Source organism: Tachyglossus aculeatus, chromosome 1 (assembly GCF_015852505.1).
Source record: "Tachyglossus aculeatus isolate mTacAcu1 chromosome 1, mTacAcu1.pri, whole genome shotgun sequence".
In the NCBI taxonomy this organism is placed as follows: Eukaryota; Metazoa; Chordata; class Mammalia; order Monotremata; family Tachyglossidae; genus Tachyglossus; species Tachyglossus aculeatus.
This window is the reverse complement of record NC_052066.1, coordinates 160,046,784-160,071,976: the sequence shown is the minus strand read 5'-3', so window position 1 is coordinate 160,071,976 and position 25,193 is coordinate 160,046,784. Positions and strand designations below refer to the sequence as shown.

The 25,193-nt window shown below is 41.9% G+C and overlaps 1 protein-coding gene across 4 annotated transcripts in view; it reads left to right on the top strand.

The window, feature by feature from the left end:
* ZC3H14 (zinc finger CCCH-type containing 14) overlaps positions 1-25,193 on the top strand; it is a 49,761-nt gene that overhangs the window by 18,160 nt on the left and 6,408 nt on the right. For 2 of the 4 annotated variants that reach the window (XM_038744478.1, XM_038744476.1), the window contains 6 exons: positions 1,270-1,430; positions 8,836-8,936; positions 11,925-12,086; positions 16,892-16,966; positions 21,090-21,249; positions 22,585-22,820. In XM_038744478.1, coding sequence (XP_038600406.1) covers positions 1,270-1,430; positions 8,836-8,936; positions 11,925-12,086; positions 16,892-16,966; positions 21,090-21,249; positions 22,585-22,820 — 895 coding nt within the window. The remainder of the gene's footprint in view (positions 1-1,269; positions 1,431-8,835; positions 8,937-11,924; positions 12,087-16,891; positions 16,967-21,089; positions 21,250-22,584; positions 22,821-25,193) is intronic. The other 2 variants (XM_038744477.1, XM_038744479.1) reach the window with 2 other exon arrangements.

Genomic DNA, 25,193 nt, shown 5'->3' with positions numbered 1-25,193 from the left:
GAGGCTTGCAGTCTAAGGGGAAGGGAGAACAGGATTTTTAATCCATTTTACAGAAGGCAAGTCACTTAAGTGACTTGCCCAAAGTGACACAACAAGCAAGTGGCAGGACCAGGACTGGAATCCAGGATCCAGATCTCCTGACTCACAGTCCCATGCTGAAGCTGCTTCTCCCAAGTGGGATGGGGGAGAATGGAGAACAATTTAGCAAGTGGGCTTCAAAGATCATAGTAAGAAGTTTTAAGTTGATGTGAGTGGCAGTTGGAAGTCACCATGAGCTTCTGATTTGAGAGTTTTTACTCAATCCCAAATTTAGCAGTTTTTCTTTGACCTTTTTTGCATCTCTGTGTGCTTTTTCTATTAGCTGAGCTTCCTGGTGTTTAAAGTCAGCTTTAATGCTTAATTTACCATGAAAAAAGCTATATTAAAATACAGATATTTCTGACCTATGTGATGTGTTCTCTCAAACTCAATTTAAGGAATTAGTCTAAGACTAATTTGTTTTCAAATAGCCATCAATTAACTTTCTCTTTGCTTTTTTCTTTTAAAACACTGGATTCCATGATATCTCAGTTAATCTTTCATTTTCTTACCTTTTATCCCTGCTAACACCTCTTCGGCACTTTCACCTCATCTAATCCCATGGATAGTCCCTCCCTCTCCCCCCAGTCAATCAATAAATGGTGTTTATTCAGCACATACTCTGCAGAATAATGAATTAAACACTTGGAAAAGTACAGTACAATATAATTAGACATAATCCTATCTTAACACTCATCTGTAGATGAGTGTTAAGACTAGACAGCCCGTTGTTGGGTAGAGACCGTCTCTATATGTTGTCAACCTGTACTTCCCAAGCGCTTAGTACGGTGCTCTGCACACAGTAAATGCCCAATAAATATGATTGAATGAATGAATCTTTTACACACACACACACACGCACACACACGCACACACCCCTCCCCCCCCCCCCTTCCTATCAGCTATCTGCAGTTTATTTTAGTGTCTCCTCCTCTGTTTAATTCTAAACTCTTTAGGAGGGTGGGGAGGGTATGTTTACTAATTATATTAAACTCTCCCAACTGGTTAGTACAGCCCTTTACCCAGAGTAGGTGCTTGATAAATACTGTTGATTTAGTGATCTGTTGTTATGGTTCATACTACTCGACATGTGAAGTCATGGTCAACATTTTGTGTATGTGCATCAATGGAAATATATGCCTACAAATGGAAATCTGATTGGATTTCTAAATGTGAGTTTCTTGCTTGTAGGAAGAAAACTCTCGGAAAAGAAAATTACCTGTGATAAGTTCAGTCGTTAAAGTAAAAAAGTACGGTAATGATGGAGAAGAGGAGGAAGAAGACGATGATTTTGGATCACGGATAGGAAGCGTCTCCAGTAGTGTTTCGGTACCAGCAAAGCCTGAAAGAAGGTACTATTGTAACATTTGCTAATTACGTGTACTGTGATATTTAGCAAATGACAAGAAGCTTTTAATCGCTAAGCACTTGAGAGAGTACACTACAGCAGAGCTGGTAGACCCATTTCTTGTCCAAATGGCGCTTCTAGTCTAGAGGGGAAGAGAAACAGTAAAATAAAATTATGGGTCTAGGCACATAATTGCTTTGGGGCTGAGTGGGATAAATAGCAACCATTTAAAGGGTACAGATCTGAGTGCAAAGGTGATGCCTGAGGGAGTAGGGGAAATGAGGGATTAGTCAGGGAAGGTTTCTTGGAAGAGTTGTGATTTTAGAAGGGTCTTAAAGGTGGGGAGAGTGGTGGTGTGTTGAATATGAAAGGAGAGGGAGTTCCAGGCCAGATGGAGGACATGGGTGGTGAGATAGACTAGTTAAAGGAATAGTGACTACGGTGGCGTTAGAAAGAATGAAGTGTGCAGGCTGGGTGGTAGTAGGAAATTAGTGCTCAGTCTCATTTCTCATTACCGAATGGTCTCTTAGCTTTCCAACTTGGAAATTCCACTCTCCAGCCACAACCTCCTGACCCGCCTTCTCTCACACACCTCCTTCCCCACAGTCTGTCCTGTTCCCCCACAGTGACGTCTGATCTTTTTACCCTCACTCCAGTTTTCTCCAAGTCATCAGTCCCCTTGTGGTCTCTATATCTATTTTCTATTGATTCACAAATCCATGCCCTCCAGCACTGCGCTCTCCACTGAACTCAATTCCCTCACTCCCCTGTCCCTCCACTCATCTCACACCACCAGCTCACAGCTCTGGATCACGTCCACAGCATACTTCTCCCACTCTTATGCATGGGCTGCAGAGTGTTACTGGTGGAAATCCAAATACCAGGTTCACCTCATAATAATAATAATAATCTTGGTACTTGTTCAAGTACCCCATCCATCTCAGACTTATCCTTACCTGCTTTAATTAACTCTGTTCTCTCCTTCCCTTGTCAACAATATTTCTCCATCCTTATTGACTCTAATGCCTATTGCCTGCATCAGTTACTCTGGACTTTCAACTGCTGTTCTGGACATTTAACTCCCTCCTCAAACCTGCTATTCCTCCATCCCCCAAGCGTCTCTTTCCTCTGACTTTGCCATGTATTTCATTGATAAAATGGAAATCACCAGGCATGATCTCCTAACATCTCCCCTGTGCCTCTCAGTCCCTTCCTCCTGCCTCTTTTTGACTCTCCCATCTTTCCCAGGAATATCTAAAGAGTAGATCTCCCACTTTCTCTCAAATTCTACCCCTTCCACCTGCACCTCTGACCTAGTGGTTTAAAGCCAGTGGTAAGGTATTTGATGCAAAGGTGGGTGTTCAACCACTGGAGTCTTTGGAGGAGCGGCAGTTTTTGTTTGTTTTTTTAGAAAAATAAAAGGGACAGCAGGGTAAAGAATGGACTGTAGTGGGGAGAGAGGAGGCAGCAAGGAGATCAGCAAGAAGGCTGTTGTAGTAGTCAAGGTGGGATATTAGTACTTGGATTAGCATGGAGAGGAAAGGTAGATTTTAGAGATTTGAAGGTAAAAGGGACAGGATTTGGCGACAGATTGAATATGTGGGTTGAATAAGAGAGATGAGTCAAAGATAATGCCAAAGCTGTGGGCTTGTGAGATAGAGTAGTCATGTTGTCTACAGCCATGAGAAAGACACGGAGAGGGTAGGCTTTGGATGGGAAGATAAGGGTTCTGTTTTGGACATGCTATGTTTGAGGTGTCAGTGGGGCATCCAAGTAGAGATGCCCTGAAGCCTGGAGTTTATGCTGGAAGTGTAGATTTGGGAATCATCCATATAGAGATGGTAGTTGAAGCCATGAAACAAATGAGTTTTCCAGAGGAGTGGGTGTACATAGAAAGTGGAAGAAGTCCTAGAACTGAGCCTTTAGGGAATGGAAAGTGGAAGAGGTCCTAGAATTGAACCTTTAGGGACTCCCACAGTTAGAGGGTGGGAAGCAGAGGAGGGACCATGAAAGAGACTAAGAAGGATCAGCTAGAGAGATAGGATGGGACAGGAGTGAACAGTGTCAGTGAAGCCAAGGCTATAATGTTTCAAAGAGAAGAGGGTAATCCACAGTGTTGAAGTCAGCTGAGAGGATGGAGGATTAGGATGGAGTAAAGTCTGTTGAATTCATTCAGTTGTATTTATTGAGTGCTTACTGTGTGCCAAGCACTGAAGTAAGCGCTTGGGTGAGTACAATAGAGCAATAAATAGACACATTTCTGATTGATTTGCAAGATCATTGGTGACCTTAGTCAGTGCCTGTGGAATGGATTGGGCTGATTTTATTTCTTGGAATGTGATTTTAGAAAAGCTCCATATTTCCACTTGAATTTCATAACTGTCATGATTCAATTTAATTTTGGTACTGTTTGCTCCAAGATAGATTTAGAGCAAAAAAGACTAAAACAACTGTTCCTTCTAGGTCAAGTGCCTTTATTCCCAATTCCTCCCCAAAGATGTCAACATGTTTCCTTCAGCAGGTCCATGCTCTCAGCCCATGTTGCTTTTATCTTTTCATTCATGTCCAAATCCCTACCCCTAGCTAACAGAGCCACCCCTCCCTCAGGTAGTCTTACTGGTGCAAATCCTTTGGGGTTTGTCATTGGTTGTTGGATTGGCAGCCCCCTTCTGCATTGTGTCAGTGGTTGCTGTCTTCAGAGCCACTCGTGGTGCTGGGTTGGGGTCCCAGGGCCAGACCTTCACCGTATTTCAGTGTGCAGGGAGTTGGAGCCAGAAACACCTGCCACTCCAAGCTTGCTTGTGAAGCAAGTGCAGAGGAAGGGTTGTGGGCCGGAATCTTGGTTCCTTGGTAGGGGCAACCAGACTCCAGGCTAGCGCCATGCTGCCGTCACCTCTGGGCTGAGTGCTGGACAGGGAAAGGAGGGAGGTGCTCAGGGAGAGGCGAGGCCTGAGCTCCACTTGCTGCCTAACTCCAGACCCTGTGGGACAAGAGAGGAAAGAGTGGATGGGCAGGGCCAACGCTGGGTTGTTGTCACTGATATGTCCTTCGAGGGAAGGGAAAGAAATGGGTGAGGGAGGTGGAGTGGTGCGAAAGCGGTATTGAAATGCAAGAAGAAAGCCAACACCTCCTCCTTTCCCAGTGAATCTGGGAGAGTGGGAGAAGATGAAGCCCCCTCTGGAGAGAGCAGCAGGGGAGACCTTGTTGTCTGGTGAGAGCCAGGTTTCAGTGATGGTAAGAAGGAGTAATAATTGGGTCAGGAACCAGTCAAAGATGAAGGGAAGCTTCCTCGTGATGGAGCTCAATTCTCAAACCACCTAACTCTTAGGAGATTTGTGTAATACAAGTTAATAAATGTCTAAGAAAGCCCAGAATATCTTGGCCAAACAGTCTTGTAACTAGGTTTAAGGAAAGGCCTGACTTTGAACAGGGATTGCTCTAATTGCAAGGTCTTATTCACCCCACCCTCAGCCCCACCACATTTAAGTTCATATCCAAAATTTATTTTAACATCTGTCTCCCTCTCTTAGACTGTAAGCTCGTTATGGGCAGCAAATGTGTCTACGAAGTCTGTTATATTTTGCTCTCCCAAATGCTTAGTACACTGCTCTGCACACTTTAAGCACTCAGTAAATATAATTGATTGATCAAGCTCTCAGTTTTCCTTTTGAACCTGTTGGATATTAGCAATAATAATAATAATGTTGGTATTTATTAACTGCTTACTATGTGCCAAGCACTGTTCTAAGCACTGGGGTAGATACAGGGTAATCAGGTTGCCCCACGTGGGGCTTATAGTTTTCAGACTGTGAGCCCACTGTTGGGTAGGGACTGTCTGTATATGTTGCCAACTTGTACTTCCCAAGTGCTTAGTACGGTGCTCTGCACAAAGTAAGCACTCAATAAATACGATTGATGATGATAATCCCCATTTTACAAATGAGGTAATTGACTCACAGGGAAGTTAAGTGGCTTGCCCAAGGTCACAAAGCAGACAAGTGGTGGAGCCCAGATTAGAACCCACATCCTGTGACTCCCAAGCCCGTGCTTTCCACTAAGCCACGTTTCTTCACCATTAAAACATTGTCCCTTCAAGTTACTTGGTGAATGTAGTCTGGTGAATGTATATATTTCACAATGGAAAGTAGTGTTTCTGACTCCATTTTAGATGTGCTATAAAATAACATGAAATACTCTTAAATCCAAGCTTTCCTTGTCAGCTGTCCTTAGGTACGTGTATTTGCCCTCTTATACAAACAGCACTTGTTTCATCTAGTAAAATAGTACAGTGTTGTTTGTACACAATTTTTCATGGAATAAGTCCTAGAGCATCTCATGCTTACATTGCTAGTAGATTATGAGAGACCTTATGTGAAACCCACTGCAAATCATGGTGTTTTAATTAACAGTATAACTTTGGGACATCTTCCAATCATATTGCTGGGGAAGCAGCTTGGCAGTGGATAGAGCATGGGTCTGGGAGTCAGAAGGTCATGGGTTCTAATCCCAGCTCTGCCACTTCTGCTGTGTGGCCTTGGGCAGGTCGCTTACCTTCCCTGTGCTGCAGTTACCTCATCTGTAAACTGGCGATTAAGACTCTGAGCCCCATGTGGGCCATGGACTCTGTCCAACCTGATTTGCCTGTATCCACTCCAGTACTTAGTACAGTGCCTGCCACACAGTAAGTGCTTAACAAATGCTATTGCTATTATTATAGAAGTATAGGAAAATTTGCATTCTCATCACTATTCTCATAGTCACTCTTTGCAATGACAATACGAAAGTAGTGGTGTAATTTTCTCCAAAGAAGTGTGTGCTATTTCCATTTTCTTTTTTATGCCCAGCACATATTTGAGAGAGCACATTAACATCTTTCTCCCCTCAGGTATTCTCAGGCATTCACTGGGACACCTGAATGGTAAATTTCAGATTTTTCATGGATATGCAATCTGCCTACTGTTATTTTCCAGTTACATGACCCTTCTTTTGTAAAAATAGAACCATGAATTTTTTTTTTGGAAGTGTGACCAAAATATGCCTCCTGAGAAGAACTTTTTTCTTTAAATGGAACATACCATTTAATACCAAGTGGTATTTGGGAAATACCACTTCCAAAAGGAGGAAATTGAAAACTGTCAGGCTTTCTTTATTCAATTGTAAGTGTTTAATTGGTAACAGTTCAGAATATTTCTGCATTAAGCATCAAGCATTATACTACCGTCTAAGTTACCCCCTACTTTATGAATTAAAACCCAGACGTAAGTTTCTATAAGCATGAGGTCAAGTTTTGGAGGCAGCATGGCCTAACGGAAAGCACATGGGATTGGAAGTCAAAAGACCTGTGTTTGAACCCCAGCTCTACCGCTTGCCTACTGTGGGACCATGGGCAAGTCATTTAACTTCTCAGTGCCTTAGATTCCTTCCTCTTAAACTGAGTATCTCACATGGAACAGGGACTGAGAAAGATGTGATAATCTTGAATGTGCCACAGCACTTAGCATAGTGCTTAGTACATAGTACTAAGTATATCATTGTTATTACAGAGAATACTGGAAAATAAGCACCAAGGCACATCAACTTTTTTAAAAATGGTTTTTGTTAAGTGTTTGTGCCGGGCACTGTACTAAGTGCTGGGGTAGATATAGATAATCGGATTGGACATAGTCCCCGTCTCACGTAGGACTCACGATCTTAATTCCCTTTTTTGCAGTTGAGGAAACTGGGGCACAGAGAAGTCAAGTGACTTTCCCAAGGTCACACAGCAGGCAAATGGTGGAGCTGAGATTAGAGCCCAGGTCATTTGGCTCCTAGGCCCGTGCTTCATTCAGGAGGCCACAAACCTCTGTGGTCTTTTAGTCCTAAGGAATCAAAAATACCTTGAGCCAGCAACAGTAGTGTCCTCCTGCCTTGTTCAGTATAATGCTTTCCTTTAAACATAGGGATTTTTTTCTTCTTCACCCTTTTACCCTCCTTTTTATATGCTGGTCTGAGTGTGTGCATGCTGTGTCTGTCTGTCTGTCTTATGGTAGGAGACTTCTCTACTAATATTCTTGTATTCTACTATTTTCCATATCCCTACTCTATTTAAATGTCTGTCTTGCCCTGTAGATTGTGAGCTCCTTGTGGGCAGGGAGCATGTCTACCAAGTCTGATATATTGTACTTTCCCAAGTGCTTAGTACAGTGTTCTGCACACAGTAAGTGCTCAGTAAGTACCATTGATTGATATTCACTGCTGAGTATTCCCCTTCATTCCCTTCCAGACAGTAGCTATGAATTACCAGTAACATCAATGGTATTGCCTCCACTGTCCCTGTGGAGACACTATGTACACAGGCCAGTGTTGAAAAGCTGAAACAGTGTGAATTTAGAAGTATTGTAAGTGCTGTTCACCTTAAGTCAAAGACCTCCTGTGTTGATTCAATTGTAGATGGATTAATGTATTTATTTCGCGTTGCAGAGGTTTCCCTGATAGGGTAATCAACTTTTACGTGGCCTTTCCTGGTGACTGTGTGGTGGGGCAGAGAAGGGAGGATAGAGCAGGAGAGACTGAGGGTAGGGAATTTCCAGATTACCTGATAGCCAGCTGAGATCACCAGGGAGGGAGGAACACATGTTTCATAAATACATCAGATAAAGTAACATACTCTAAATAAATCACTCAGTTGTATTTACTGAGCACCTGCTGTGTGTAGAGCACTTTACTAAATGCTTGGGAGAGTGCAGTATAACAGATACATTTCCTGCCCACAATGAGCTTACAGTCTAGAGGGGGAGACAGAAATGCTATTTGTCCAAACTCAAAATGTTCTGTCAAGGAAGATATTTAAGGCTGAATACCTGCTTGTGCCTTTTAATGGTTTGAAGGGGAGGACAGGAAGCCCCTTCAGTAGAAATAATTTTGGCAACAGCTAAATAAGTGAAATGGTACATTTCTTTTCAAGGATAGGATAGATTAATTGGCCCCATGTGGCAACTGGGTGAGACATCACTATGGTAGCTGTAGAACGCATGGTTTGGTATCTTTCAGTTTGATTTCAAACTGAAGTCTAGAAATGGCTTATAAGGGAGAGTATTGCTCATAGATAAACCAGGGAAATATTTAGGTTATGATAGTACAGTGATCTGCACACAGTAAGTGCTCAATAAATACGATTGAATGAATGGAGGGTCTTGAAAGAAGTTGAGTTCTGTGTGTATTATAAATTTATATGCAGTAACCAAATATAAAGGTCATAGTAAAAGTTGAGGTTCCTGCCCTTTCCCGTAGAGGCTTTCAAAGGAAAAAAGACAAATATGTAATGATGAAAGTGGCTGGTTCCTCAGGCGTAAGTACCTTCAGAGAACTAGTGTAAATATTTCTAAATATACACCGAATCGTGAATTTCTTCACCTTTTTTCTCATTTTAGGCCTTCTCTCCCACCTTCCAAACAAGCTAATAAGAATCTCATATTGAAAGCAATATCTGAAGCCCAAGAATCAGTAACAAAAACAACTAACTATTCCACAGGTAATTTATTGTGTACATGTATTTATGTAAAATAAAATCATTCTGGCAAGATTCCTGCCCATGCACAATGCTTCCTCTCTTTACTAAGGAGTATAGGCCTTGAATCACTACTTCAAGAGAAACAGTGACACAGGGGGAGTAAGGAAGAAAGGAAGTGAAGGTAAGGGAAATGTGGATGAAAGAAAGAAAGAGGAAAATGGAAGACAGGAACTACTGAAAAAGAAAAAAGTAACAGTTAGCTCAACAGAAGTAGCATTGACTCCTTTGGGTCTATGTCAGAATGAATCATGATATATTCAGAGTAAGGACAAGATAAAGACTAGAGTAGGGAATACGTTAAAAATAAAAGGGAGAGGGGGAGGAGGACAGAAACTAGAACTGCAAACTGCAACATACATGGCCACCTACTTGATTCAAAAGAATTAGAATGAGAAAAGCAGAAGACAAAGCAATACCAAGGCAGTGAAGTTATGCTTAAGCACATGTGCGTGTATTCGTCTCCACAGACATACCCACAAAAGGGAGTCACCCCCACTGCCATAGACTCAGGTGATTCCCTTTTCTCCCACAGCCACAAACAGGGAGGCACATCCATCCCTACGTGCAGAGAGGCCATATCCACTGGGAGGCCGTGGGTGGGGGTAGGGGTTTGGGGGGAGGGCAGTTAGACAATCTGTCACTTTTTTTCCAAACTGAAAAATAACACAATTTCTGTTATTCTGTATTTGTCCCGGACTGGTTAATTCTCACTAGTTGGAGATTAAAGTTCCTGAACCTTGACAATCTATACTGTATTCCAAATAGGATTGGATGCCAAGGCATATATTTTTTTTAAGTAAAAATAGCAGGAGAATTATGTATAGAATTCAGTAAAATTCTTCTTTAGAATTCCAAAACTGTTGCAGGGGGTTAAGGGTCAGGGGGTGGGGCACAGAAGATCTTTACAGGGAAGACTGGATTTTACATGAGATTTGATAAAGACTTCCTGGCTCTTAGCACAGTGCTCTGCACACAGTAAGCGCTCAGTAAATACGATTGAATGAATGGCTCAGATAAGTTATGTCAGGTGAGATGGAAGACAAAATGAGTCCTCTCACCCAGTGCTAAATTATTAAAGGCGGAAATATGAAAAGAAGGAAATGGAAGCTTGTGGATGATCTACTGTTTTTTGTTTTGTGTTTTGGGTTTTTTTAGTTTGGAATTTTCAAATGGTATTTAAGTGCTTGCTATGTGCCAGACACTGTAATAATAATAATAGTACTTAAGTGCTTACTACCTGCCAAGCACAGTTTTAAGCTCCAGAGTAGATGAAAGTTAATCAAGTTGGACACAGTCCCTGTCCAACATAGGGCTCATGTTCTTAATCCCCATTTTACAGATGAGGTAACTGAAGCAAAGAAAAGTTGTGATTTGTCCAAGGTCACACAGCAGTTTGGTGGAGCCAGTCTTAGAATCCAAGGCCTTCTGCTCCCGGGCCTGTAGTCTATTCATGAGGCATCACAGCTTCTCTGTTCAAGGTTAACTAGAAAAAGCTTGGGAAATTTCATGGTTTTGGTCAAGACTGGGAAGTTTAACCAGATGCTTGATTTTCATTCAAGTCCCAGGAATATACAAAACAGAAAGCTAAGCACTAAACCTTTTGTAGGCATCATCAATGGTATTTATTAAGAACTTACTCTGTGCAGAGCAGTGTACTAAGCACTTGCAAGAGTACAATACAACAAAGATTGCAGATGTGTTCCCTGCCCACAACGAGCTTAATCTCTGAAGAGAGAGAGAGAGAAAATATGAATGGACATAGAGCTAGACAAAGGCCAAGCTTTTGTTTATGAAGGAACATAAAATAAATTAATATTAGCAAATAAGTAAACTAGTCTAAACAGAGAGGCAGCAGAGATCATGTGTGCTAATCATGGTTCTGCCACCTGAGCAAGTCACTTCTGTGCCTCAGTTCCCTCATCTGCAAAATGAGAATTCAATATCTGTTCTCCCTCCTGCTTAGACTGTGAGCCCCATGTGAGACCTGTTTATCTTGTACCCCTTTGCTTAGTACAATGCATTGCACATAGTAAGTGTTCAACAAATACCACAATTACTATTAGCCTGCAAGTGTTCTTAGAGAGAAAGTTAAGCTCCATTAAAATAGGCGATAGCTAGCCTCATCTCAGTAAGATTCATCACCATCTAATTTAACAGCCAAACAGCACAATATGGTGTCATTAAATTCTGCTATTCTGTTCTTGGATATAGTGTGGAATTTCAAAATGGCCCTATTCCATCCTGTGGCTCTGGTTCCTCTGCCATTCATCTCCTTGCCCTCCACCTCCCCTGCCTTTGAGAAAGAAAAGTCATTCCTGGCAACCAAATTTTGGTGTTAGAGATGATCTGCCTCCCCTCCACCCCTGGAAATCGACTTGTCTAAAGCCAACACTCTTTGACTAAGGAATTGGATTTTGCCAGTGCTCTTGTGATGTATATTAGCTGTTGAGAAGGCATGCATTTCAAAGTGAGCTTGGCCCCAAGTGGACTCAAGGCACCATTGAATGGAATCAAAGCACCATTGTTGAATAAAGGATGGAAAATTGAATGATCCTAATATAGGTCTTGAAATACATTCAGTGTATAAGATGTAGTTCCTTCAATCTGTGAAGGGAGAGTACTGAATTATAGTAACCACCAGCTGTGTATAAGTATGTGGATGATAAATTTGTGAAGTATGTGCTCTTCGGAAGATACTATATAAGCTCAAGATGCTTATGTAGTATCTTACTATTGTATTGACAATGGGGTTTTGAAGCCCTAGTCTACCAGACTGTGCCCTGATTGATTCAGTGAGCCCTACATGGGATAGGGATTGTGTCCAACCCGATTTTCTGGTATCCACCCCAGCATTTAGTACAGGGCCTGGCACATAATAAATGCTTAAATGCCAATATTATTATTATTACTCTTATTTAAATCTGTTTTTCTTTTCCTGTCACGTGAAAGCTCCACAGAAACAAACGGTTCCAGTTGCTCCCAGAGCTCGAATTGCTCAAGAAGAGTCTCTAATAGAAGTGATCCATGGGCAGGGCAGACCCTCCAGGCAGAGCCCCCCAGTACAAGTAGAGGAACCAAAAGAGCAGAATTTAGAAATAATTCAAGGTAAGGGTAAATGGAATACTCAATTCCTTAAGGTGTTTTCTTGAAAGTCACTGTCATGAACATACTAAGAAAGTGTTGACCGAACCAAAGATTTCTTTGTACTCCACAAGTTCCAAGTGACTTCTCAGTAGAAATCAGTCTAATTATCTCATCATTGATACACGTGTGCTTCCCTTGTGTGTATCTCATGTTTTTTCTTATCCATCAAATTTGCTTTCTTTGGGCTCCGTCTCAGAGGTTGTATAGATCTGTCCTGCATGAAAGGTTACCTTGTGGGGCAGCACCATGTGTCAGAACAGTGAGATCCCTAACCCAGTTCTTCATGGCATTGTCACCTGAACCCAGCTGTTGTTTACTGTTTCAACAGCAGTTGTGGTCTTACAGGGTAATGGAGTTGCGCCATCAGGCATACCCAGTGATTGAAGCCATCAGAGCAAATGAATTCTCCCAGAGAGTGGGTGTGGATGGAGAGTAGAAGGGGACCCAGCATTGAGACTTGAGGGACCCCCCACAGTTAGAGGGTGGAGGCAGAGGAGGACTTAGGGAAGGAAACTTACCTTACCTCTCTGATTTGCTTCTACAACCCAACCCACATACTTTGCCCCCCTTATGCTAACATATTTATTCTATTTATTTTATTTTGTTAATATGTTTTGTTTTGTTGTCTGTCTCCCCCTTCTAGACTGTGAGCCCGCTGTTGGGTAGGGACCGTCTCTATATGTTGCCAACTTGTACTTCCCAAGCGCTTAGTACAGTGCTCTGCACACAGTAAGCGCTCAATAAATACGATTGAATGAATGAATGAATGAATGAAACCGAGGAGTGGTGTATGTGTCCTATTAGGCAAAGTCTCTGATCAGAGACCAGGAATTTTTTTCAGATATTCACCTGAAGAAGCAAAGTCACAAAACTCCCTTTTATATAATTGCCATTATAAGAAAAAAAGCCCACACAAATTACACCCCCCCCACACACACACCAGTTCAGAAGTTGCCTTAGAATGCTCCATAATGATACTTTAGGTTTCAGAAACTTCAGTTATTTCTGTCTTTCTGATTCACTTTTTAGCTTCATACATCAGTCAGTCAGTCATATTTATTGAGTGCTTACCATGTGCAGTGCATTGTACTAAGTGCTTGGAAGCATACAATTTAACAGTTGGTAGATACATTCCCTACCCAAAACAAGCTAAAGTACATTACTGTGTATATCAGTTTACAGCTTGAGCTTTTAGGATGAAAGATGATATACCAATTTAAAGCATTGTTATAATCCTCCCTAACTGTCATTAGTATCCCTTAAGATACTGAAGACTTTAAAGCATTATGAGGTTCCAGAACTGTTGAATTCTGATTGTGATATAGATGTTGGCTCTTGTGTCTCTTCCTTTATTGTTATCTCTGGCACAGAAGTGTACCTGAACAGAAAAAACAACCCACACCCCTGAGTGTTAATATGTGGGTCTCAGGTAAGGAATAACTGTGAAGGTAGTTGCAGCACCCTAGTGCTTAGTACAGTGCTTGGGACATAGTAAGCCCTTTACAAATGCCATTATTATTATCATTATTATCATGGGCATCTCTTCATTTAGAAGAACTCTGGGGTCGGAGTGAGAAGATTGTGATACTAATCGTAACCCTTAAATCAGTCAATCATACAGTCAAGTGTATTGAGCACTTAGTGTGTGTGGAGCACCATAATAAGTACAATATAACAGAGTTGGTAGAAATGTTCCCTGTCCACATTGAGCTTGCAGTCTAGAAGGGAGACAGACACTAATTCTGATCATACCTAAGTGCTTTGGGGCTGAGGTGGGGATGAATAAAGGTCACAAATCCAAGTGTGAAGGTGTCACAGAAGGGAGTGGGATACTAGGAAATGGGGGCTTCAGTCGTGGAAAGCCTCTTCAAGGAAATATGCTTTTAATAAGACTTTCAAGTGGGGAGGGTAATCATCTGATGGATGTGAAGAGAGGCATGCTGTTAAATTGTATTTATTAAACACTGTGTCAAGCACTGGACTAAGTGTTGGGGTATATACAAGATATGCAGATTAGACACAGGCCCTGTCTCACACAGGGGGACAGGTCTAAGGGGATGGGGGTGGGTGGGGGAGAACAGGTATTTAATCCTCGTTTGATAGATGAGGAAACTGAGGCAGTGAGAAGTTAGGTAACTTGCCTAAAGTCATTCAGCAGCTAAGTGGTGGAGCTCGGACTAGAATCCAGGCTCCAAGGTTCATCCTCTTTCCACTAGGCTATGCTGTGTTTCCTACTCTGTGCCGTGGATAAATTACATCATCTCTCTGTGCCTTAGTTGCCCAACTGTGAAATGGAAATATCATCTGTTTTACACTTATCTCAGTGGGGTGATTGAGGACTGATGACTGATGGGGGAAGCACTTTGTAAAGTAAAAGGTTAAGTAACTTAGTAGTTAGAACAAAAACCACATATTTTCATACCACTTCACTTGTTGCTTTCCTTTACTGGATTCCTTCCTTTTCTGATTAGCTCTGCAATCAGTATGTTTGTAAAGTACCTACTATGTGCCAAGCACCAAACTAAGTGCTTTTCTGACCTTCTTGGTCCAGAGCTCTTGGGTAGGGGGAAAAAACAAATTTCAACAAACCTAGATGGCAGCCAGTAGAACCACAGTTATATCATAAATTGGTAAATTCTACTTCAGTCCTTACTGCTTACATCATATGAGGTAAACAGTGGGAAAAGTGCAATGTGTCACATGTTTGTTTTCAGCCAATCACTAGTGAGGATTGTTCTTTCTGCAACAGTAGGGTGTGTGGTTTAGTGAGCTGCTGAGCAGCTCCTGAAGAACAAGTTTCACACTATCAGGGATGCTAAATTGGGGATTTAGGGAACATTTGTGGTGTTATACATTTTCAGAGCAGCATTTCAATAAGGTTCCAAGATGGGTAACTGTCTTTAATGTAGATTTTTAAATGCAGTTCACATTCAAGGTGTGCCTCTTAAGTTGTACCTTTATCTCTGTGGAGGAGCAGTTTAAATCATCAGCCTAAACTAACCCACCATTGAAAGAAAAGTCATCTAATGGTAAAGAACGTTAAGCAGTAAACTTGTGAAAATGTTAAGGTTCTTGCCATCATCTTCACCTGTAGTATGTTCAGGTAGACCAGTTGAATTGGGAGCTGAACCTACTGGGTTGTCTTCGGTAGAGGACCTAAACCATATTTTAAAGCTGTTATGGAATATTTCTAATGATGTGGCTGAAATTAAAAGGATGAAGGCAACAGTTTTAATGATAGAAAAAAGCATGGGAACCTTAAATGGTAGGGTGGTGCTGAGTGAAGAAAAAATTTCATCTTTGGAGGTTAAATTGAGTGAATTTGAAGGAACAGTAGCCGAATCCAAGAAGCAGTTTGAAGACTTTCAAGAAATTGAAATTCATTCAAAAACAGCCGACCTAAAAATAATTGGCTGTAGAAACATTGGAAAAGGTAAACAAAGAGACAACATTCTCAGGGATTTTCCTTCCTCCTTGTTAATGTTTTTTCTACTTAAGACTGAAACAGAGCTAGCCCAGGCATTTAGCTTCTTATGCTTCTGTTCTCAAAAACTCTGCATGCATGATGATTTGTAATGGAAATCTGGAGGTCAGCATAATTCTATCATTATTTGTGGCCTACCCTTTCCACAATGTACTTTTTGCTCTTCAGTAAGGAAAATTGATCAAAGCATTTTCATAATGAGAGGGTGATGTTATCTTCAAATAATCTTCCCTGGCTGAGATTATTAGCCCTGCTACCTATATTGCTTTACAAGGTATATGCTTAACCTGTCCTAGTGACTTGCCTGATAGCCAAATACAGTATTTAGCATCAAAGCTGTGGAATTCTAATTCTTCCTGTAACCCCATCTCCCGCTCCCTTAAAAAGCAAGAATGAGAAAAATCCTCTAAATATTTGTTCTTAATGTGCTGGTATTGGAATTTTCATTCCTATTAATCACTTAGTCTTTATGGACTTTTATCGGGTTAGTAGAAACTAGTTTCTTGTAGCACTTTTATCTCATTAGGGAAAGCAGCACAGATTTTCTAAAGGTGGGCCTATCAGCCATTCATAGTAGGTAGCTATTCCAATTTAGGTTTCTTGGGGCCCTTAAAGCTTCTGAAAGCTGCCTGTGACTCGTGATTCTAACAGCTCCACAATTAGTGGCAAATATTATCTCTCATTTTTCTGGTGAAAGAAGGGAAATTCCAAGATAAATTGTTTGCCTAAGATTGAATACTCTAACAGGGAGAAATACAGGCATTCTGACTGTCAAGCTTTCTGAATTTAATTCCTCATTAGCAAATGCTATAAATTAATCTATTAGGGCTTTTTTTCTGATTAGTGCCGTACTTGTATGGGTATTCAGTTCTGCCAGAATGTGTGCTTTCACAGTGTGCTTTGGCTAGAAAGAAGCAGCAGACTTAGGGACCGTTCTCGGACAGCATGAGACAGCCTTGAGAGTGTAACATGGTGACGAAAGAAACAATGGCATTCATGTGCCTGGCATTGGACTTGGTTAGTTCTACTGTGTTGGTTTTCTTTAGCGCAGAGTTCTGTGAGAAGGCCACTCTTACGTTATGGGGAAACTGAGTGTGGGGATAGTAATAACAGTGTGCTGGTATGTGAGTTATAAGTGATTTTTAAAGTTTTTAACTAAAAAATATAAACTTTTTTCTGAAATACTCTCTTAGATTTAATTATTTTTAACACTAGAGAAGTATTGAGGCACAGGTGTTGATTTTAAAAAAATTTTGTAGTATTTTTTTAAAACCCTTTCTTTCTTTAGGCGCTCAACAGAGGGAGTTGTTTTCCCGGCTGCAAATTGACTCAGGGCTGGAGGAAAACGTACAGTTGATTCAAGGTTGGTAATTAATTTACATTTCCTTTATGAAACTATTGTAAAGCACTTATAAGGTACACATTTGGGAATAATCAATCAGTTAACAGTTATTGTGTGCAGATCACTACTCTGTGTTTACAGTCTAGTGGTGATGGACATTAAAATAAATTACAGATAGCGGAAGCAGGAAAGTTTAAATTCTGTGGGGCTGGGGTGGAGATATTAAAGTATTTAAGGGGTAAGACCTGGGTGCCTAGGTGATGCAGAAGGGAGGGCAAATAGAGTTTGGTAATGGGAGATTTGTCAGGGAAGGCTTTGAGAAGATATGATTTTAATAAGGCTTTGAAGATGGGGAGCATGGTGCTCTGTTGGTTATCAAATGGATGTTCCAGGCCAGAGGGAGGAAGTGGAGCAAGGGGTTGGTGGTAAGAGAAATGAATTCAAGGCACAGTAAGTAGAGTGGAATTAGAGGAGTGAAGTTAGGATTGGTAGAAGGGAGAGAGCAGATTAAGAGCCTTAAAGTGAATGGTCAAATGGTGAGGAGTTTGTTTGTTATGAAGACAGATGGGCAGTCATTGGAGGCTTTTGAGTAGAAGGGAGCTGTGCACAGAATGATATTTTAGAAAAACGATCCAAGCAGCAGAGTAAAGTAGACTTTAAGCCTGTTGTTGGAGAGGGATTGTTGCTATCTGGTGCCAAATTGTACTCTCCAAGGGCTTAGTACAGTGCTCTGCACACAGAAAGCACTCAATAAATACGATTGAATGAATAAAGTATTGGTTGGGACAGGGAGTGGGAGCCAGGGAGGCTAATACAGTAGTCAAGGTGGGATATAAGTGAATGGTCAGCATGGTAGCAGTTTGGAGAGGAAGGAGTGGATTCTAGAGATATTGTGAAGGTAGAACCCACAGGAATTGGTGACAGATGGAATATGTGGGTTGAATGAGAAGGATGTCGATATTGGCAAGGTTATGGGTTTATGAGACACAGGGGTGTGGTGGTAGTGTGTACATTTGGAAAGGAGAGGGTTTAGATGGGAAGGTGGGGAGTAGAGTTGTCCCGAAGATCAAAGCACTCACAGCTTAGTGCTCTGACCACTTGTGTGTTTTAAGTAGCTCACTTGGACTAGAGTATTTAACTTCCTTTAGCCTTAACTCTTTTACCTTTAGAAAGAAAGTATTTATTGAAATGTCTTGTCAAATCCACTTGTATCTTAATCCATGACAAGAGCAAAAAGGTAGCTGTAGGCTGTGGTGATGTGGAGAAACAGACAGAATACCAAAGAATCTCACAGTACCATGAGACTGAATGGCTCAGTGCAGTAGGGCCACACTGAGCCTCCAGGCAAGATTTTTTAGTGACCTGTTGAGATCTGGGGAAAAGAGGACATGATGAAAAAGTTTGCAGAGCCCAAAATTGCCAAACCAGGGGACATGGAAAATTGCAAAGAACAGTCAAAAATTTTGTGTTAAGTAAAACATTGAGGCTGAGAAATAGCATGAGAAGCTGGGACAGGAGGTGGCAGTAGCCATAGGAGAAACACTTTGCAGAAAAGTTGGCTTACTTTGGTTATTGAATCCAGTGATATCAAGGCGCTGAAGAGGTTTGGAAAAAAATTTCTTATAAGGCTAAGTGAACTGCAATTTCAGACCAATTCATTTATTTTTTAGGCCTTCATTTATTCATCTGAAAAGTGAGCAGAATGACAGTGCAAACCTTTTCAGCCTAAACCCATAAACCTGGGATCTCTTTGGTCTGTTTTAGTATTTAAATGGGAAGCATGTTTTTAATTTTGAGGATTACATTTGGAATTCCTTTATAAAGTTGAAATAGTCTTTAAATAATAGGTACTCTAAAAATACAGTGTTTTTGCTGTGGATTGGTCACATTTCAGAGACTTTCCTCTCTGTAGCCCATTTGAAGTATATACTCATAGTGATTAGCTTCTTCGACAACAAGCATAGAAGGCTGTGCCTGAGATTTGCAAGTGTTTCAGTGAGGGTAGACCAGGGGTTAACCTCTTTGAATCTGTGGAGTGGTATATTCGTTTAGAAAACTAAATTAACATTTGTTGAGCCCCACTCATTATAGTTAGCATCTTTCACTAGGGTTGAAAGTAATCGAGAGGCCTAGATGCATACTTGTTATTTAATTCTTTCTTTTTACAGGTGCTTTGCTTGTCAGTTTTTCCAGACCACCACCACCACCCTCACCTTCCCCTATCTCTTCATGTTCCTACTCCTAATTCAAATGTGAAAAGCGTGATCCCAATCATATTCTATCTGTTGATATTTTTTACATGTATCAATTCTACCCAAGATCAGAATTTCTGAGATTTTGATATTAAACATTGCCAGGAGTGGATTTTTTTATTCTGCTATCCAAGCTTATTGCAAGTCCTTATTTTAAAAGATATTTGCCTTGCTTTTAAAAAAAGGCAGTCTCACCTGGGCTAGCCACTTCCACATGGCTGCAGCCAGTGAAAGGAATCCTGTTGCCTTGGTTACTGTGTTGTAAGGCACAGACTGCAATTTAAAAAAATATATATGCGTGCAAGTACCCTGTGATAGTGATAATATTTTGAGGTGTTTTTTTTAAGTCATGTTCAAAACAGAACTCCTCAACTTTCCACCCAAACCCTGTCATCCCTCTACTTTCCCATCACTGTAGACAGTACCACCATCCTGTGTCTCACAAGCCCATAACCTTGGAATTATTCATGGGCTCATCTCTCTCATTCAGCCCACATATTGTGTCACCAAAGCCTTTTGGTTCCAATTATACAGCATCACTAAAATTTGCCTTTTCCTCTCTTTCCAAACTGCTACTATGTTGATCTAAGCATGTATCCTATCCCACCTCAACTACTGCATCAGCCTCCTAACTGACTTCCCTGCCTCTGTTTCTCCCCTTTCCAGTCCATATTTCACTCTGCTGCCCAGATCATTTTTCTGTAAAAAAATTAAGTCCATATTTCTTCACTCCTCGGGAACCTCCAGCGGTTGCCCATAAACTTTGTCATCAAAAACTCCTTACTATTGACTTTAAAGCACTCAGTCACTTTGCCCCTCCTAACTTACCTCGCTGATTTCCTTCTACTACCCGGCACACTCACTTGGCTTCTCTAATGCCAACTTACTATATGTCCATCTCACCCATCTTGCCCACGACCTGCCAAATTTTAACAATTCCTTCCATCCAACAGATGATCGCCCCACCTTTAAAGCCTTATTAAAATCACATCTCCAAGAGGCTTTCCCTGACTAAACCCTTATTTCTCCTACTCCATAACCCTACTGTGTTGTACTTGGATTTGTACCGTTTAATTTACCCCCACCCTCAGTCCCAAAGGACTTATGTGCGTATCCATAATTTATTTTAATGTATGTCTCTCTAAGTCTGTAAGAGCCTTCTGAACAGAGAAGCAGCATGACCTGGAGGGTAGAGCACAGACCTGGGAGTCAGAGGGTCCTGGGTTCTAATTCTGGATCCACTTGTCTGCTATGTGACCTTGGGCAAGTCACTTCACTTCTCATCTGTAAAATGGTGATTGGGATTGTGAGCCCCACATGGGACAGAGACCGTATCCAACCCAATTTGCTTGTATCCACCCCAGCACTTAGTACAATCCCTCGCATATAAGTGCTCAACAAAAATCACAGTCATCATCATCATCACAGAACATGTTTACCGACTCTGTTACTCTCCCAAAGGTTCAGTAATGGGCTCTGCTCAGAGTAGGTGCTCAATAAATACAACTGATTGATTTTTATTTATTTTACTATACTATACCTGCTGAGGAATCCTATACTGATTCTGATGCTGTGTCTTGAGACATTTCTTGTAAGCCCTCTGAAGAATTTTATCAACTGAATAAGGAGTGTGATTTCAAGTTCTGTGGTCACTTAATAGGTGTTGTGAAGATAAGAAATTAGTATATTTGAGAAGATTGATTGGAAGCCCTATACATGATCATAGGTACCTTTGTACAGAAACAATGTCTCTTCTTTTTGGTCTTCGGAAAGGTGGCTGTGAAAAGTGTAGAGTACTAAGTCAAAGTTCTTAGTTGTAATGTGAGAAAGACAAGTATGCTTTAAAGTACACTGAGGTTAATTTTAGTTTTTCTGGAATATTCTCTGTTTAGATTGCTATGATATGGATTCGATGGTCCATGCAGACACCAGGTCATTTATTCTCAAGAAGCCAAAGCTTGCTGAAGAAACCACAATGCCATCGAACCAGGAATCAGTAGTGAAGACTGCAGATGCACTCCGGGTCCTTTCAGGGCGTCTTATTCAAAGCCGGTAGGTAACTTATCTTTCCTAAGGATTGTTTGGCAAAGCATTTCAGGTTAACCATCAGCCCCGTGTGGGATAGTCAGGTTGGACACAGTCCTTAACTTTTAACTACTGCAGCGCTGAGTACATTGCTCAGCCTGCGACACAGTTATTAATTATCAGATCTTATAGTCCTCTAGACTGTAAGCTCCTAGTGGGCAGGGAATGTGTCTACCAACTCTGTTGTGTTGTATGTTCCCAAGCGCTTATTGTACTGTCCCAAGCGCTGAGTTCAGTGTTCTGCACACAGTAAGCCCTCCAAAGATACCATTACTTGATTGGTCTTCATGGATAGGGATGTTCATTTTGATACTCCCAACTTAAGCCATGAACAGAAATCTGAGGTTAACCAAACATTTCAGCTTCCACACTGCTAAAATCTAAAAGTCTCTGTAGATGTGTTGGGTTTAGAGGTAGATGAACAGCAAAAACCTTGATGCATACTGTGATGAATTAATGAAATATGTGTTTCTGTGGGTTACTCAAGAGAGTTAAAAATGAAACAGCTCAGAGAGAGCCCATGAGGGCAAAGATCTCCCCAAAACTGCCAGTTTATTCTGAAGTAGCTTTGGTCATTTAAGCTGCTGAGTGTATCGGGGCGGGGAGAAGAGAATGATTGAAATATTTGATCATCTTTTCAAGTGGAAACCAGATGTGGAAGATATTTGGTAAATCGTGGAGTGGCGATGGTTGGGAGTGTTCTGAGGGCAGGTGAGAGTCAGTGAAGTGTCTTGCATGTGTCTTCATCAGATTCTAAGGGAAATCCCATGGATTTTGAAGGAGTGCAGGATATGTAGTGTTGAGGACTGAGCCAGTTTAGATGAGTATCTCAAGAACCTGGATGTAGAAATAACTTTGTAACCAGCAGTGCTCTCAGCACCATCAGTACCCATCTAGGGAGAACAAATATTTCCCCACCAAGTAGAAGCAGAATAGCCTAGCAAGTGGAGCAGGGGCCTTGGAGTCAGAAGGACCTGGGTTGTAATCCCAGCTCCTCCACTTGTCTGCTGTGTGTCCTTGGGTAAATCACTTAACTTCTCTGTGACATCTGTAAAATGAGGATTAAGACTGTGAGCCCCATGTGGGACAAGGGACTGTGTTCAACCTGATTAGCTTGTTTCTACCCCAGTGCCTTCCACATAGTAAGCACTTAACAGATAGCATTACAAATTGAAAAAATCCAACCAGCGTTTTCTTTCTAGGAATGTGCTTATCAATCAAGGAAATGACAGAAGAGGTTCTGCTGCGAAGCTGTGATTATGTTCAGCTTTCCCTAATTCTGTGGTATTTTCTGTCTGGCAGAGAGCTCGTTCCAGCAGATAAACCGGCAAGTCCTAAGTTTATAGTGACTCTTGATGGTGTCCCCAGTCCCCCAGGATATATGTCGGATCAAGAAGAGGAGGAGATATGTGATGAAGGTAACCAGGATCCAGAAAACCAGGCTGCATCAGCAAACAAGGGAATCAATGGCCTTCGGGCCCAGCTGTTGCCTATGATGAATAGGCAGCTTGATGATCCCGATGGAAATTTTCCAAATAGTATGTTTCTTGTCATTTAGATTATCCTTCTAGAGTGAGGCTGTTATTCTGAGAGAGATTTTCACATACTCTGTATCAGTGTTAGTTTGAGAAAGCCTAGCCTTTTAAAATGCACTTGAAAAATCTCTGGGTGGATGAAAGGACCATGCAGTAGAAAAACCCAAAACCTGAGCATTTTCCCAGAGGTTCAACTGCCTGTTTGACATTTGAAAGACCCATTCCCCATTGGGTAACTCTATGTAGTAGGAATTAACAGCCCTTCTCAGAAGTGTGGTGATGGGGTGGAGTTGATGTTGTTAATCTCTGTTTATCCCTTCCAGCTCACTGCCATCAGTGAAATGGACAGCCATTTACAGCTTATTCCTTGAGTGCAGAAAATGCCAGAGAAGCCTCTCCTCTCCCTTACCACCCCTTCCTAAACACCCCATTGTGTGGAAGAATTTCTGGACCTTGTAAAGGACTGGAAATTACAAAGCAAAATGAATATTGTAATTTGAGGATGATGATGCTGGTATTTGTTAAGTGCTTACTATGTGCCAAGTACTGTTCTAAGCACTGGGGTAGATGCTCTCTCTCCCTCCTTCCAGGCTCACATCTCCTCCTGCCTTCAGGACATCTCCATCTGGATGTCTGCCCACCACCTAAAACTCAACATGTCCAAGACTGAACTTGTCTTCCCTCCCAAACCCTGCCCTCTCCCTGACTTTCCCATCACTTTTGACGGCACTACCATCCTTCCCGTTTCACAAGCCCGCAATCTTGGTGTCATCCTCGACTCCGCTCGTTCACCCCTCACATCCAAGCTGTCACCAAAACCTGCCGGTCTCACCTCTGCAACATTGCCAAGATCCGCCCTTTCCTCTCCATCCAAACTGCTACCCTGCTTATTCAAGCTCTCATCCTATCCCGTCTGGATTACTGTATCAGCCTCCTCTCCGATCTCCCATCCTCCTGTCTCTCCCCACTTCAATCCATACTTCACGCTGCTGCCTGGATTGTCTTTGTCCAGAGACGCTCTGGGCATGTTACTCCCCTCCTCAAAAATCTCCAGTGGCTACCAATCAACTTACGCATTAGGCAGAAACTCCTCACCCTTGGCTTCAAGGCTCTCCATCACCTCGCCCCCGCCTACCTCACCTCCCTTCTCTCCTTCTACAGCCCAGCCCGCACCCTCCACTCCTCTGCCGCTAATCTCCTCACTGTGCCTCGTTCTCGCCTGTCCCGCCGTTGACCCCTAGCCCACGTCATCCCCCTGGCCTGGAATGCCCTCCCTCCGCACATCTGCCAAGCTAGCTGTCTTCCTCCCTTCAAGGCCCTACAGAGAGCTCACCTCCTCCAGGAGGCCTTGCTAGACTGAGCCCCCTCGTTCCTCTTCCCCTCCTCCCCCTCGCCTTACCTCCTTCCCCTCCCCACTGCACCTGTATATATGTATATATGTTTGTACGTATTTATTACTCCATTTTATTTGTACATGTTTATCTGTCTTTCCCTTCTAGACTGTGAGCCCGCTGTTGGGTAGGGACCGTCTCTATATGTTGCCAACTTGTACTTCCCAAGCGCCTAGTACAGTGCTCTGCACACAGTAAGCACTCAATAAATACGATTGAATGAATGAATACAGAGTAATCAGGTTGTCCCGTGTGGGGCTCACAGTCTCAATCCCTATTTTACAGAAGAGGTAACTGGAGCGCAGAGAAGTTAAGTGACTTGCCCATGGTCACACAGCAGACAAGTTATGTAAGATCACTTAGTTTAGCTATTAAGATCTTTCCTTCCAAGTCCTTTCCTGTAGCTCTGTGAATAAAGAGCTTCTCCTAATTAGAGCTTCTGCCTCAGTGTGCTTGAAGGGCAGTCAACTGAAGTGATTGTCCTGGAAAAAGCTGCAGTGCTGTATGGCAACATAGCAATTTTACTACCATGGAGAAAGAAACAGCATGTCTTAGTAGAAGGAGTATGGGCCTGGGAGTCAGAAGACCTGGGCTCTAATCCTGACTTGTCTGGTGTGTGACCCTGGGCAAGTCACTTAACTTCTCTGTATCCCAGTTCCCTTATTTGTAAATTGGGAATTCAGTGCCTGTTAACTCCCTCCAGCTTAGACCATGAGCTTGATTATCTTTTATCTACCACAGAACTTAGTACATTGCTAGTAAATGCTTAACTAATACCAGAATTATTATTGTTATCATTAAGAAGTCAAGCTCACCTTTAACCATCCATTATGTAGCATTGTGGAGAATAAATGGATTTTCATAGCAAAGGGCTCCAAGAATAAGTACAGTGGGTGTCTGGTAACACAGTCTTCTCTGGCAACCAGACTCAAAATAAGATTCTGAAAAAAACACTTAATACTCCCTCTGGAATTCCCTGGTACTA